This window comes from Ipomoea nil, unplaced genomic scaffold (assembly GCF_001879475.1).
Source record: "Ipomoea nil cultivar Tokyo-kokei standard unplaced genomic scaffold, Asagao_1.1 scaffold2580, whole genome shotgun sequence".
Taxonomy (NCBI): Eukaryota; Viridiplantae; Streptophyta; class Magnoliopsida; order Solanales; family Convolvulaceae; genus Ipomoea; species Ipomoea nil.
In genome coordinates, this window is record NW_017619008.1 from 493,618 (window position 1) to 509,420 (window position 15,803).

Genomic DNA, 15,803 nt, shown 5'->3' on the forward strand with positions numbered 1-15,803 from the left:
CCTAAAATCAAGAATTTTTTCTAGTGAAAATGGCAAATAGAAGAGGAAGATGTATGCATATGAAGATGTATACATGAGATCAACCTGCGAAGAAATCTCTCAAGAAATTCACGAAGAAATCCCTCAACAATTTCCGTAGAATTTCCGAAGAAGAAGAACGCGACTTGGACTTTGCATGAAGCTATCTTGAAGATCAAGCATCTATGAAAAGAAAGGAGTACACCAAGTGAAACGAGATGGTAACTAAAAGGTTGTACGGACGAGATAATAGAAGTTTGAAATATTAAATGCAAGGTCATAAGTTTGAATCTCACATCCCACATATTTTAAAGAAGCCAAGTTTAAATCCATCAGATGAAGTTTGGGTGATGGACATATTTTAAAGAAGCTAAGTTTAAAGCCATCAGATGAAGTTTGGCCGATTGAAATTTGAAAATTGAAATCAGATGAAGTTTGGGCGATGGACATATTTTAAAGAAGCCAAGTTTAAATCCATCAGATGAAGTTTGACCGATTGAAATTTGAAGGGATGAAGTTTCACAATCTAGAATGTGAAGAAGTTCACGTGAAAAGGAAACCCATCATTGGGCAGAAGTTTCAATTTGATGGGATGAGATTTGCAATGGGCTTCAATTCAAGGAGATATCAATAGCAAGGGATGAAGTTGCAAATCCAAATCAAGTATAGGATGAGATTTCAATTGCCAAAACAGGAAGGGAAGAGATTTCAATTCCAAATATAGTAAGGGATGAAGTTTACATGGGAAGAGATTTCCCCAGAAGCAAAAATACTAGTCAAAACTAGTATGGGATTAAATTGGAGATTATATTTTGAAGATAGAAATCCCAAGAGGTTTGATCTACACCAGATGAAGTTTTTGGGACGCCATTTTTGCGTGAACTTAAAGCTCAACTTGCAGAGAATCTCTGACATATCTGCAACGTTATCTTATCCTCTGAAAAGGCTATACAGCTAGAAGAAATTCAAAAATGAGAACGTTTCTTTCCAACGGACAGATTCTCATTACTAGCTATAAAAGGATGAAGATTGCAGCAGTGGAAAGCAGAAGCACGAATACAAAGAGCAAAGCTAAACAGAGCATACAAAAATCAAAAGAGCTTTCCATCTCAAGAGCTTAAATTGATATATTCTTAGTGAGATAAACACTCAGAGTGATACAAAGCCTACAAAGAAATATCCAAGAGTGTTAAAATCTTCATCAACTACAAGAGACTTAGCGCACCATTGAAGATCAACTACAAAGTCTCAGAAGTTGGAAGCAAGGCAAACTTGTTTTGGAGCAAAACAAGTAGAAGTTCTACCGGAGTGTAGAAGTCGAGGGAAAGTAGCACGGAGTTGTGAAATCCTGGATTGTCACACGGAGTTGTGAGATCCGAAGCAGCAGTGTCGGAGGCACTAGGCCGTGATTAGTGCGGGCTTTGTGATCAAAGCACTAGATCACGGAAGAAGCGTTTCTACCGGATGCGTAGAAAACGAGGGGAAAGTAACGCGGAGTAGTGAAATCCTGGGAAAGTAGCGCGGCGACATGAAACCCGAAGCAGCAGTGTTGGTGGGATTGGAGAATGTCTTTCATTCAGTAACAGAATCGATAGAGGTTACAAAGTATATCACATGTAGAACTCTAACTTACCCTGATAAATAGAACTAGCCTTGACTATCTAATAGCTACAACATATTCTAAGACTATACAATATACAATAATAAGTTGAAATAATAACTTCACTAATACACCCCCTCAAGCACAAGATGGCAGGGAGACCACATTGAGCTTGCCTCGTAGAGTAGAGAAACGCGGTGACGGAAGCGGTTTCGTGAAGATGTCAACAAGCTGGTCAATAGTGGAGACGTATTTCACCACAAAGTCCCCTGAAGCTACCTTGTCGCGAACAAAATGATAGTCGATTTCTACGTGCTTGGTGCGTGCATGGAAGACCGGGTTTGCACACATATATGTTGCACCTAGGTTGTCGCACCATAGCGTTGCTGGTTGACCAGAGTGCAGCCCAAGCTCACGGAGTAGAGAGACGACCCAGGTGACCTCAGCAGACACATCAGCTAACGCCTTATACTCAGCTTCAGTAGAGGAGCGGGTCACGGTGCGTTGCTTCTTGGATAGCCATGAGATAAGATTATCACCAAGGTAGACGGCATAGCCACTAGTACTTTTCCTGTCGATGGGACAACCTGCCCAGTCGGAGTCCGAATAGGCATGAATGGAGGTTGAGGAGGATGGAGTGAGCTGTAGCCCATAGTCAAGAGTTCCTTTGACGTATCTAAGAACACGTTTCACAAGATTCCAATGATCAACCGTCGGTGAGTGCATAAATTGGCACAGACGATTGACTGCATAAGCTAGATCTGGCCGGATGATCGTTAGGTACTGTAATGCATCGACAATGTGCCGATACTGAGTCGGATTATCAAAAGGAGTATCGGACAGGGTTTCTGATTTAGTGACAGCAGCCGGAGTGGCCAGGGGTTTACAATCAACCATGCCTGAGCGGCCAATGAGATCCGTCATGTAACGGCGTTGTGACAGGAGTAAACCATCGCCTACCACAACTGTTTCGATACCCAAAAAGAATCCCGGTGCACCCAGATCACGAATCTTGAAGGCGGAGGACAGTCGTTGCAGAAGAGTATTTACGAGATTGACATCATTACCCATCATAATGATGTCATCGACATAGACCAGTAAGAACACACGGGACTCCTTAGCAGTGTAATAGAATAAAGAGGCATCGGTCTTGGATGCTTGAAAACCTGTAGACAATAAAAAGTCATGAAGCCGTTTGAACCAAGCTCTGGGCGCTTGTTTCAACCCGTAAAGAGATCGTTGCAGGTGGCAGACATGACCGGGAGTCATGGGGTCCTCATAACCCAGAGGCTATTTCATGTAAACAGTTTCAGTAAGATGCCCATTTAAGAAGGCATTGTGAACATCCAACTGTCGAAGAGTCCAACCCTTGGATATAGCCAAGGAAAACAACATTCGGACTGTGGTAGGCTTGACCACAGGACTGAAAGTGTCAAAGAAGTCCTCTCCTGCAACCTGGTTAAACCCTTTCACGACCAGTCGAGCTTTATAACGCTCTACTGATCCATCAGCAGTGCGTTTGGTGCGAAACACCCATTTGTAGCCAATAATATTCATATGGGGTTCAGGCGGAACTAGGCGCCATGTGTGATTATGGAGCAGAGCATTAAACACCTGGTCCATTGCCTCACGCCAGTGAGGGTGGCCCACGGCCTGAGAGTAACAAGTAGGATCTGTACTGACAGTCAATGCGTGAAACGGCTCACCCGAGCCCTTGGTCATGTGGCGTAGACGCATGACATGGTCCGACCTTGTGGCTAGGCACGACGCTTCCGGGTCCGTGCTGGTGCGGTGTGAGTGATTTCCAGTTGTGGTGGCTCACGAGCTAAGGGCACAGGGTCGTCATCACACATCATGTGTGAACTGGTTTGACCATGAATGGGCGGTGTGCTCGCCGTTATGATGGGCGCAACAGCCCATGGTACGCTCGGTGAGGGCGGTACCGGTTGCAAACACTCTTTCGAAAAGGGGAAAACACTTTCATCAAAACGGACATGGCGGCAGATATAGGTCTTACCACTAGCCAAGTCAATGCATCTATAACCCCTAAAGGAGAAGGGATAACCTAGGAAGACGCACGGGGTGGAGCGATACTCAATCTTATGCCTATTATATGGGCGCAAATATGGGTAACACCAACACCCGAAGACACGAAGGAAGGTATACGGGGGAGGTATTTTGAATAGGCGAGTGTATGGGCTTTCATAGTTTATGGCTGACGAGGGTAAGTAATTAATCAAACAAGTTGCAGTTTCAAAGGCATATTCCCAATATTCATGGGGTACTTTCCCTTCGGCCAGTAAAGCAAGTCCCGTTTCGACAATGTGTCTGTTACGGCGCTCGACTCGGTCGTTTGTTCATGTGTATATGCGCATGACTGACGGTGATTGATGCCCAGGGACTGAAATACAGCATGTAATTTGCGGTACTCACCCCCTAGATCAGATTGAATTGACTTAATGGAACGCCCAAATTGGCGTTCAACCAACACACTAAACGACTTGAAACTTTTATATATGTCCGATTTTACCCGTAATGGATAAAACCAGCAAAAGCGGGAGAAGTCATCTACAAACAGGCAGAAATAGCGAAAACCACTAACAGATAATACGGGGGAAGGACACCAAATATCAGTAAATATAAGGTCTAGTACATTTTGGCTAGATCGTGGCACACTATCTAATTTGAAACGTCATGACTTCCCAAGGTGACACGAAACGCAGGACTCATCCGTTGCAACTTTATTGGACTTGACTGGACAACTCCGTAGGATTTTATTCAAAACAGTTTTGTGAGGGTGACTAAGCCTTTGGTGCCAAACGGTGGGAGTTGCCCAGGAACTTATAAACGCGAAACTGGTGTTTGACGCCGAAGCTTGTAAAGCCCGCCCGTAGCAGGACCTCTAAGCACGACCGCTTTGGTGGTTGAATCCTTCACAAAAAAACAAGATTCATGAAACTCAAAATACACTTTGTTATCAACGGCGAATTTATGCACAGAAAGTAACGGAACTGAAAGACTCGGGACATGTAATATATCATTTAAACATAGAGATTTTGATGCAGAAGGAATAGATGCACGACCGACTCGCGTAATAGCCAAACCTGCGCCATTACCCACTCGTAGCACATCCGGACCACCATACTCCTCAGATTGCCCCATCATATTAGCATCGGGGGTGGCATGCGCTGTGGCACCGGTGTCCGGATACCACCCATCTGACGGAGCCTGAACCGGACTCATCGGAGCATCTCCCGAAACTGCCACGTGGCTTGTGCAGCGGGTTGCGGCTGGTGCCTCTTGAAGTAGTATAGGGCAGAATGCCCATGGGAACGGCAAATTTGACAACGAGGTCCTCCGCGGCCACCACGTCCACGACGGTTCTGTCCGCCACGCCCACCAGACAGCGAGCCACGGCCCGGCTGTTGCGACTGCCGGCCGCCTCCGGAGGATGAACCGCGCCCGGAACCTGCATAAAAAGTTGAATGCGACGCCGTGCCTTCAGTTGGGAAGTAATCATCAACAAGGATGAATTCATGAGCCGCCAGGTAATCCGAGAGGTGAGCTAGCGTCACTGGATTGCCGTTGGTGAAAGCCGCCGCCAAGGTCTTCAGTTCCGGCCAGAGTCCACGGATAACATACAGATTTTGCTCCATGAGTGAGAGCGGCCGTCCGGCTTGGACGAGCAACTCAACCAACACCCCTGCACGCCCTAAGTAGTCAGCTGTCGAGGAGTTGCCTTGTCGCAATAGCTGAAATTGGCCCAGGAGGTTGATACACCGGGCTTGGCTCGAAGAGCCGAGGGCACTCGTGATGGACTCCCAGATTGCCGCCGAGGTGTTCCGTCCGAGGGCAAGGTACAAGACCTCATCAGACATGGACGAGATCAAGAGAGAGAGGATCGACTGATCCTGCTTCACCCAGGCTTGGTGCGCCGGAATTGGGAGAACAGTCGCCGGTGGTGCACTAGATGAATCGCCGAAAGGAGGAGCCGAGACGATCGTGGCTGGTGGACATGGAAAGCTGCCGTCTACGTAGCCGAGGAGTTCCTGGCCCCGGAGAAAAGGAACCAACTGTGTACACCAGAACAAGAAGTTCCGAGATGTCAGCTTCATGGTTACGTAATGATGAGCACCAACTAGTGAGTTGCCGTCGGCCGGCGATGGAGGACCACCGGCGGAGACAGTATGTTCGGAAGAATTGGTAGACATTCCGATGGAGAAGGGAAAATTTTAGTGTACAGTGGAGAAGGGGAAAAAATTAGCGGTGAAGGTGGAGAGATGATCGACACCCTGGCTGATACCAGATTGGAGAATGTCTTTCATTCAGTAACAGAATCGATAGAGGTTACAAAGTATATCACATGCAGAACTCTAACTAACCCTGATAAATAGAACTAGCCTTGACTATCTAATAGCTACCACATATTCTAAGACTATACAATATATAATAATAAGATGAAATAATAACTTCACTAATAGGTGGCACTGGGCGTGATTAGTGCGGGCTTGGTGATCAAAGCACTAGATCACGGAATTCATTGTATCTAGGGACCAAGTAGTGGTGGATATAGTGAATTTCTCTTGGAGATAAGAGCAAGTGGAGTAGGAGGATTACACCACCTCCGAACCACTATAATCTCAATCAACTTCTCTTTCTCACAACTTTGGAAATCAAATATCATGCAACTCTCAATGCAAAATGATAATGATTTTCCAAAATAGATATAGATTTTTGAAATAGAACTTATGCTTACTTAGAGCCAATGATGCACTTAAAAAATGAAATGCACAAACACAATCTCTTTACTGTAAAACCATCTCAATCTCTCATTCACTGTAATTTCATAAAAACAAGTACTGCATATACAAAATTCTCAAACATTTAGCAAAGCTTCTCATTAAATACTAACAAGTATTTAGGCATGCTTCTCAATCCAAAAACAAGTTTTGATCATGCTTCTCAACTCATAAAATATAATAGGCAGATGCTAAAATTTCATTTACTGGAATAGCTCAAAGTTCACAACCAACAACAATCAAGAGAGTACTCATCCTTCACAATTTCAACTATAAATCATGCTTCACAACTCCAAATTCAATGAAACGAGCTTCTGCTAGTGCGTTGTAATGAGCCCGAGTGTCCGAGCCTGGCGGAGCTTGGTAGCGATGCTTGGGAAGCCCCACCACTTGGCTCCGCCAAGCGGCGTTTCCTGACAACAGACCATGCCATGGACCGTCCCTCCACGGGTCTAGCCAGCGGACCACGCCAGGGTTCGTTGGCTAGTCCTGTGAGACCACCTGGTGCACAGACAGTGTGCACCAGTGTCTTCTTCTTCACCTGCAAACAAACCAGATACAAACCAAAACACTTCCAAACCTCAATAAATCAATCCTAGATCGTCTACAACACACAAATAGCTCAACCACAACATCTATTTAGCATTTCTACACAACTAAGCCACACTATAGCAGTTAACTGAGAAAGAAAATGATAGTTTGGGAGTCCATGGTTTATACATCTTCTTGTTTTTCCTTCTTGTGTGGATCTCAGCCTCCTCTCCACTCAACTTCCACCACTTCCTTCACCACCTAAACGTCCCAAACAACAACGCAAACTAAGCCTAAGAATCTCAGAGAATGGAGGCCAAAGGAACAACACTAAAAGTAAAGAAAAGAAATGAAGAATGGAGGATGAAGCTTACTGTGAATGTTTTCTTCTTCTATCAGACAAAGCTTGGAGAGGCAAGGGAGTGAGATCAGGGAATGGAAAATGAATAGTGTGGTTTTTATAGGGTGCAAAACCCTAGGAAATTCTCTAATGATTAGTTCAGGGCAATATTGGAATTCTTGGCTCGAGCTCAAAAGATCAGGCAATGGTGGGAGGTTTATGGTCCACCTTGCATCATAAACCATAGACTAAAAGTGAATTTTGGCTAACTTTGGGATCAAAAGTAGATTTTCCAAAAATGTTTTTGTAACACCCCCGATTTTCATGTCATTTCAAAACTTAAATATACAAGATATCTAATCACAAAACATAAGCAAAGCACAGCGGAAGTCTAGTATATATATATAAACTAGAAAAAAAGGGAGTGCTATGCCACGCTCACATCATAGTGAACGCACAGGCAAAACTAAAGTCATCAGTCTAAACATTGTTCAACATAAGGGGCACGCAGGCCCAAAACACATCTAACACAGTCTGGGAGACTAAACTAGCCATCACTATCGCGCTCGCTAACTACTCGGAACCTAAAAAGCACATAAATAAATGGGACGACGCCCGGTCAGCGAATGATGCTGGTAACCCACCAATACATGTCCAAAACAAATATAGATAAATAGTATATACAAAATCATTTGCGAAACGGAATACTGTATATATCGGTTCAAAACCATAGATAGAAATCAATCTCAAGACTCCAAATCACTCACAACAAGGACAAGGGGAAACACATCCCAAAAACACGTCAAGACACGAGCAATAATAGGACAACTCAACAAATAAGGATAAACATCCACACACTGGCACTTCATGCCACAGTGACACTTCATGTCACAAGATCAAGTACCGAGTTTCAAGCTCCAACCTTATGCCTACCCCCGGCCTTATTACGGATCCAACCTTTACCTCCGAGTGCCACCCTATACTTCCAAGTCCAACCTTTTGCCTCCGGGAACCGTCGTTCCCCACCTATACCCACCAAATCAACAACCACCGATTTCATAGTACACGAGGGTACCATTCAATTCACACGGCCTGAAGCCCACGCCGCACATATGAGCCTATAGCCCAGTTCAAAACTCTATAATCACGTCATGGCCACCACGAGGATCACCGCCGTACCTTGGTGACTAATGTCCCATACCATTAGTCGTGCAATCCAGGTACAGCCAACACACACAACATCATCATAGGAATCAATCAATGGATCACAACAAAGATATGAAACCATACTCAATCAAGGAAAGGATCACAATCCCACAACAACGATGATCAACACAAGTTATCATCCACAATAGGAAAGAACAAACCACACACACTAGCATTTCAACGTCAAACTAGTATGCTTATCAAACGGGTAAACCAAACATAGTTCCGAAGAACACACAAGACTCATCATGGTTCAACGAATCACAAGATTGAACACCTAGCACGATTCAAGACACCAAAACCTACATGGAATCCTGCCATATAGTTCTAGACATACGAAACACCAAGAAGACACTCAAAAAGCCCAACAAAAGAACATCGGGAAGTCAAAATATCAATTACCGAGTCAAAAGAATCACGGGGAACCAATCCCCAAACAACCACATAACGTACCCCACGGGTGGGGCCACGTGTGGACCACCACCCGTGGAAACCATTTTCCCATGAGTGTGTACCCCGCGGGTGGGGTGGCGGGTAGGCCACTGCCCGCCGTTCCGCCCGCGGGTACCTCTCCTGTACCAAAAACATCCCTTCGGGGATTTTCAACTCCAAGTTCAACTTCAAGTCCAAAACATGCCAAATCTCACCAAATACAACAAAATGACTTGAATCAAAGGAATAGTCAAGCAATGGCATACAAGAACCCTAATAACAAGCTCTAGATATGCATTTTCACAAGACAATGCATCAACACTCACATTTCATAGCAAAACACATGTAGAATCCAAGAAATCATCATATAGGTAAGCAAAATAGATTTTGTAGAGAATGGGTTACCTCTTGTAGACAAATTCTTCACTCAAAACACTTCTCAAAGCCCCTAACAAGGTTCACCTTTAACACCCACTTCAAGAATACACCAAAAGATCATAAAGATTTCATCTTTAAAAAAATACTCCTTAGAAAACACTAAAAACACAAAAGGAACATAGATCTTACCCTCCTAGATGCTCAAGAGTAGGAAAGGTGGAATCTTGGAGACAAACTTTGAAGATCTTGTAAAGCCTCAACTTGGCTTGGAAGAAAAGCTATCTAACTTTTAGAGAGAAGGAGGAGCTTATGTTTAGAAAGTGTAAGGGAAAGAATGAAGGGTGTCTTCTAGGTTAGCTTGGAATACTAACATGAGGTGAAATGTTTTCATTACCCTTACTAAAATGAAGAAGTGTAAGGGAACAAGGGAACTATCCTCAAAGCTTTAGGTACAAGTGTACAACACTTTGACTTTGGTTGACTAGTCAAATACTAGTCCCCGACTATTGAATTTTCAGGAATTTAAAGAATAATTAATCAATTAGATTAGGATTAATTACTTAACTAATCCTTAAATAGAATTTAGATTTGCGGGGTGTCACAGTTTTCTAGTTAAACACTTGGCTCTGGTTCTCATATTTCGTTCCGATTTCACTCAGATTAGCTTTTCGGATAAAAACTTGATACTTAACTGTATCCGAAATTTTAGGATTTTCGAAATAGAATAAATCCCGGTGTTGAATTTATTTAAAAATTCGGCTTAAAATATTTAATTCAAACACCGTCTTCGAAATAAAATTTTAGAATGAGTGAAAATGACTATTTTGGAATTTTATAAAATAGAATTTAGAAAATAAATTTTGGGTTATCACAATGATACTTACAACTCTCTCTTTCGCACTTTGTTGACCTCTCATGACTCAAGGAACACGCCTTTGTGCCAAGATGACTTCAAAACATATCTAATTGAGCTCCAACTTGCTTGATTCTACAATCAATGCCTCCAAATCACATAAATGACATGAAGGGATCAAATAACCACATACTTAGCTTCCAATTTACATAAAATCATATGAGTTTGTTATCAATTATGCACATAAAACTAGTAAGAATTAGCACTTATCTGTTAGAGACATCCATATCAACACATCTAAAGACTCCACAACTTTCATTTTTCTAAAAAATCAAATTTTAAACTTTCAATTCTATTTATAAAACACCACTTAAATTACAATATTGGTCTTGGGAAAGCAATAAATTCTAGAAAAAGGCAGGGGGGAGGGGGGTGGCGGTTGAATAGACCATCTAATGATTTTTTTTAAAAATTTTCAAAATAGCTCTAAGTGAGCTTGAATTTTGAAATTAGAGTTTTAATTTAAAACAATGTTTGGAAACAAGTTTCCTCGCAGCGGAAGTCTTTAGCTTGTTGTAAAAATAAGTAGCTAAGTTTTGAACGAATAGTGTGGTTGTGTGCATCACCTTATGAGATTAGCTCAAATGATAATAAGTAAGAAATTCGGAAAGTAGATGACAAAAATAATTTTTATAGTGGTTCGGAAGCTTTCTTACTCCACTCTTCTCCTTAACTCCAAGGATGTTCCACTAAGTATTATTCCAAATACAAGTTATAAGAGGGCTCAACTTCTACCTGTGATAGTCGTTCAAATAGGGTTCAGCCACAAAGTCGCCATATTCTTCACTATCCAAGCAAACCTAGCTAAGGGTCGACCACAAAGTAGCCTTGCTAGTTGATCTCACAATTCCTTTTGGTGGAAAGATGGTTGTTAGTTTTTTGAGTGTTGGACTTCGAAATCCCTCAGATTTATCTTCAACTAGAGAGTTTGATTAAGCTTGATTGCTTTGAACACTTACACATAGAGTTTTTATCACACCAGCATCTTCTCTCTTAGCTTGAGGTCATCCTTTTATAGATGATGAGGGATGAGCACCAACTTGATTTTTGAATCTTCTCATTGTCACTCAACAAGTGGTAGTCATCCAAAAAGCTGCCACAATCCCCCAAAATCCGCTACTATCTGATAACTTATGCAACTTATCCATAGGGTAATGATCATTTCCCCATTTTATCTTATGCACTCCCAAAGTCAAATAGTTGTTCTCATGTATCACCAATATGTCTCTTCTATAGACTTCTAGGTGTTAGATAAGTTGCATTCTCAAATAACTCTTTTTGTTCTTTCTTGAATGATCTTTTTCGATGTTGATCTTCTTTAAAATAGCCTTCAATGAGTCTCCAACATGCAAAGAAAATAGTGGAGATTCACTTTCATTATCTACGAAAACCTTTCAAGACTTCTTCTGGTCTTGAACTTCTACTAAACCCCTTAGTTTCCTTTTGACTTGTCACTTTTTGTTTGCTTCCTTCCGAAGTCTTTCCTTCCGGTCAATCCAACTATGAATCTTAATTAATTTTACAACAAAGAATGAGTGGTCTAAAGTGCTTATACACATACACTTTACATTATCAAAATCTATTACAAATAATACTAACATACAATTTTTAAAAAATAAAAAATTTACTCGATAAATTGGGTAGTCTTGGTATCTTTTACCTGGATTAGCATAACTCCACGACATTTTAATGGATAATTAGATCACCACATTTACATAGAAAGTTATCCCCAAATTTAGCTGAATATGAAGTACCAGAACTAAGAGATGACATTCTATAAATAATTGCTAAATTAGTTCATAAATATGGAAAAAGTTAATTATGTGCTTGGACATATAAAATAGTAAAACTTACCTTATGTACTTGGAGTGGGAGAAATGCTTTTTAAGTTGAAGAACCTTGAAATACGCAGTTGTAAGTGGAAAATAATGTTGCGCGGAGTGAAAAATAATGCTTCAAAAATCAATTTTTAACCAAAAATTCAAATATCAATACACAAATGAAGAAGAGAAATCCGAAATGCTGAGAGTCACATATTAATTTTGACAAATCCGAACAAGAAAATTTCATACAATATTTAGGGATTTATGGAATTAGAAAGTTGGGGTTAAGAATTTGATCATTCGACCCTTAGGAGTTATTGACCAAAAGCTTGAGGTAGATGTGGCGGTTTGGCGAGTTGCTAGCTAGCTACTTTCCTACTATAGAGGTAGTAATGCATGCTTCTACTACTTGATGAAGAGTGAATATTGAAGTTTGTGATGGTAGAGGACTAAAGAAGACATAGAGGAGCTAAGAGCACCTACAAATCTAGGGATTTGTGAAATGGCTAAAAGTGGAACAACATCTATAAATTCAAGAGCAAAACAAAAAAAATAAATAAAAAATATCATTAGAACAAAGAGGAGTTGGAAAGATGGTATGCTAAATAGATCACCTCATGTTTAATTCAAATTATATTAAACATATTTGTTGACGAAAAACTAAAAATAATTATGCCACAATAATACTAGGACCAACGACGGATGTTTTAAAAAAAAAAAACTAAAAATAAAATATCATCAATAAATCAAGGACCAAGAACGGAATTAATTCATATAATATATACCTAAGCTAGTCCCACTCCGGAAGGATAAGGCATACACGACCATAATCTTTGCCCAAAAGCAAGAATTTCAGAACTTACAACTTACAAGGCAAAACATGAATTTAAAAAATAACTGAGTGGAAAGTTTGCACATAAGGACATTATTAACTATACTGTATATGAACAAATGGTTTCATATATAATAAACTTTTGGAACAAAAATATTTACTCTTTCTGTTTTTAATATGCACACAAAAACTAACCTTGTAAAATGTAACTTAATTGTTTCATTATTTCTCATGTTTATATTGAACAAAAATAAATAAAAAAATTGTGAAAATAATTATATATCTTTGAATATAATTTACTCCATTTAAAAATATTAGTTTTTATTTTCAAGTCATAACTATTTGTAAATCGACTAACTTAAACACAAACTATCAGTCATAACTATGTTCCCATATCTTTTTTTTTTTTTTTTTATTTAACTGTCATTAAATAATGAATTTTAAAAAATTATGTACCATTATATAACGCAAATTATATCATGCACCGCGGTGCATGATCGATCATGCACCGCGTATCAAAATGACGTCGTTTTGTTTAATGAAAAGAAATAGAATCATCGCAAAAAAACAACTGTGTTCTTCAGTTTCATTTTGTATACACTACAGTTTCAGTTAAACACAACTACAGTTTCCTTTCGATATAACTACAGTTTCATTCAATATTTATACACTCAAATATGTGAAAATGTTATTTAATTTTATTTTATATACACTATAGTTTCATTAAAACACAACTACATGATCATTTCAATATAATTACAGCTTCATTGTACAATATACACTCAAATACGTGAAATGTTATTCAGTTTCATTTTATATATACTGTAGTTTCATTTCACCACAACTGCAGTATCATTTTGATATAACTGCAGTTTCATTTGATAATATAAAAATAATAAATGAGACAGTGTCGGTTTAGACACACTGTAGTGTCACCCTATTATAATTGCAGAAACGGCACCGTTTTGACGCGCGGCGCATAATCGATTATGCACCGCGGTGCACGATATAACGACTAATTATATAGTTAGAAGGATATAAAATGACAATGACCATTTTTCGAGTTTTGACCTAGATTTCACAAGATCAAGAAGATACTATAAGGACAAAATTAAAATGGTTTGGACTTGAGAATTCTTATGCCTACGACCCTGTACCAATAGTTATGCTGTGCAACCGAATGTACCATGCGCATGGTGTATACGATGCAAAATGACGTCGTTTTGACTAAAAACGCGCGTCCCACCTAAAAAAAAAAAAATTCAGGTTCGATTCTCGGCAATAGCATTATTGTGGATATATAGTTATGAATTTCTGGATATATAGTTATAAATTTGTGAATATATAGTTATGAATTTATGGATATTTAGTTCATTCATTGTGGATATTTAGTTCATTCATTGTAGATATTTACTTCATTCATTCACTGTGGATATATAGTTATGAATTTATGGATATATAGTTATGAATTTATGGATATTTAGTTCATTCATTGTGGATATTTAGTTCAATCATTGTGGATATTTAGTTCATTCATTGTGGATTTTTACTTCATTCATTCATTCATTGTGGATTTTTACTTCATTCATTCACTGTGGATATATAGTTATGAATTTGTGGATATATAATTATGAATTTCTGGATATATAAAAATGCTATTGCCGGGAATCGAACCTGATTTCTTCTTTAAGTGGGACGCGCATTTTTTAAACCAAAACGGTGCTGTTTTACAACCGTATGCACCTTGCAAGGTGCATTCGGTTGCACAGCATAATTTGCGACCCTGTACAGTGTCGGCCCCGATCTTCCTTTAAGTTTACATATCTGGTTAGAGTTTCACGCTTGAATTAGTCACATAATTTGCGACCCTGTACAGTGTCGGCCCCGATCTTCCTTTAAGTTTACATATCTGGTTAGAGTTTCACGCTTGAATTAGTCACATAATCTATAAAGAGGTGTTGTTATAGCATGACCTTGGTCCTAAACGACGTATAAATTGTGTATTCTTAGTATTAAAATTGTATGTTTTTAAAATATAAATTGTGTTTATAAGTCAAAACACGTAACAGTAGAATGGAATTTGTGGACCTGGATCCACAAAATAATTTGCCTATAAAGAGGAAGTAGACTAACCTTATATAGGAAGTAAATTATTCTGTGGATCCGGATTCAAATGACAATTTACATACTAAATGTTCACAATTTACATACTAAATGTTCACAAATTATATATTAAATGTTCATAATTACATACACAATTTACATATTAAATGTTCACGGCTCATGGTGATGTGGTAGAACTGTCCTATATAGGACATGCAATAAAACTCTAATTCAAGATTGGGTCAAACCTGATAATTGAATTCTATGCAATAAAGTTCAATGTTAATTTTATCTTAAGTTGGTCTATGGTCACCTCTAATATAAGTTAGTTGACATGATATTATATTGTAAGATACATCATCATTTATTAGGTTATTTAGATGAAATTACATATTTAGGTTATTTGGAAAATAATAAACTTTTTTCTCTCTAGCGCCTATTCTAGGGTTTCTCATTATTCTAGGGTTTTCCTAGGGTTCCGGCAATTTACTACGGCAATTCTTGCGGATTTCCGATTGATACACACAACAGGCGACGGTTTTTGTCTTCCGGCCTGTTAGCGGAGAAGGATGGAGGCGACAGCAGTAGGTGGTGAGATCGCTGGCTTGGTGGAGCAGTGGAACGAACTCGTTCTGGAGGAGGAAGAAGCTACGATGGTTCCGGCCGAGGAGGAGGAGGGTGAGGCGGAGCAGGCCGTAGAGGAGGAGGAAACTTGGGTCTTGATCGGGCGTTTTCTAACGGAGAAGGCGATCAAAGTTGAATTCATGCGCCAAGTACTTGCTTCTGTTTGGCAACCGGTGCGTGGTGTGTAGGTGACGGAGGTGCAAC

At 39.9% G+C, this 15,803-nt stretch overlaps 2 protein-coding genes across 2 annotated transcripts; both read right to left on the bottom strand.

Annotated features, from left to right (window-relative positions):
• Positions 1–1,756: 1,756 nt before the first annotated feature.
• Positions 1,757–2,887, bottom strand: LOC109154022 (uncharacterized mitochondrial protein AtMg00810-like). The gene has a single exon (XM_019301907.1). The coding sequence runs from the start codon at positions 2,885–2,887 to the stop codon at positions 1,757–1,759; it is 1,131 nt and encodes a 376-aa protein (XP_019157452.1).
• Positions 2,888–2,908: 21 nt separating this feature from the next.
• On the bottom strand, positions 2,909–3,340 carry LOC109154023 (uncharacterized mitochondrial protein AtMg00820-like). The gene has a single exon (XM_019301908.1). The coding sequence runs from the start codon at positions 3,338–3,340 to the stop codon at positions 2,909–2,911; it is 432 nt and encodes a 143-aa protein (XP_019157453.1).
• Positions 3,341–15,803: the final 12,463 nt, after the last annotated feature.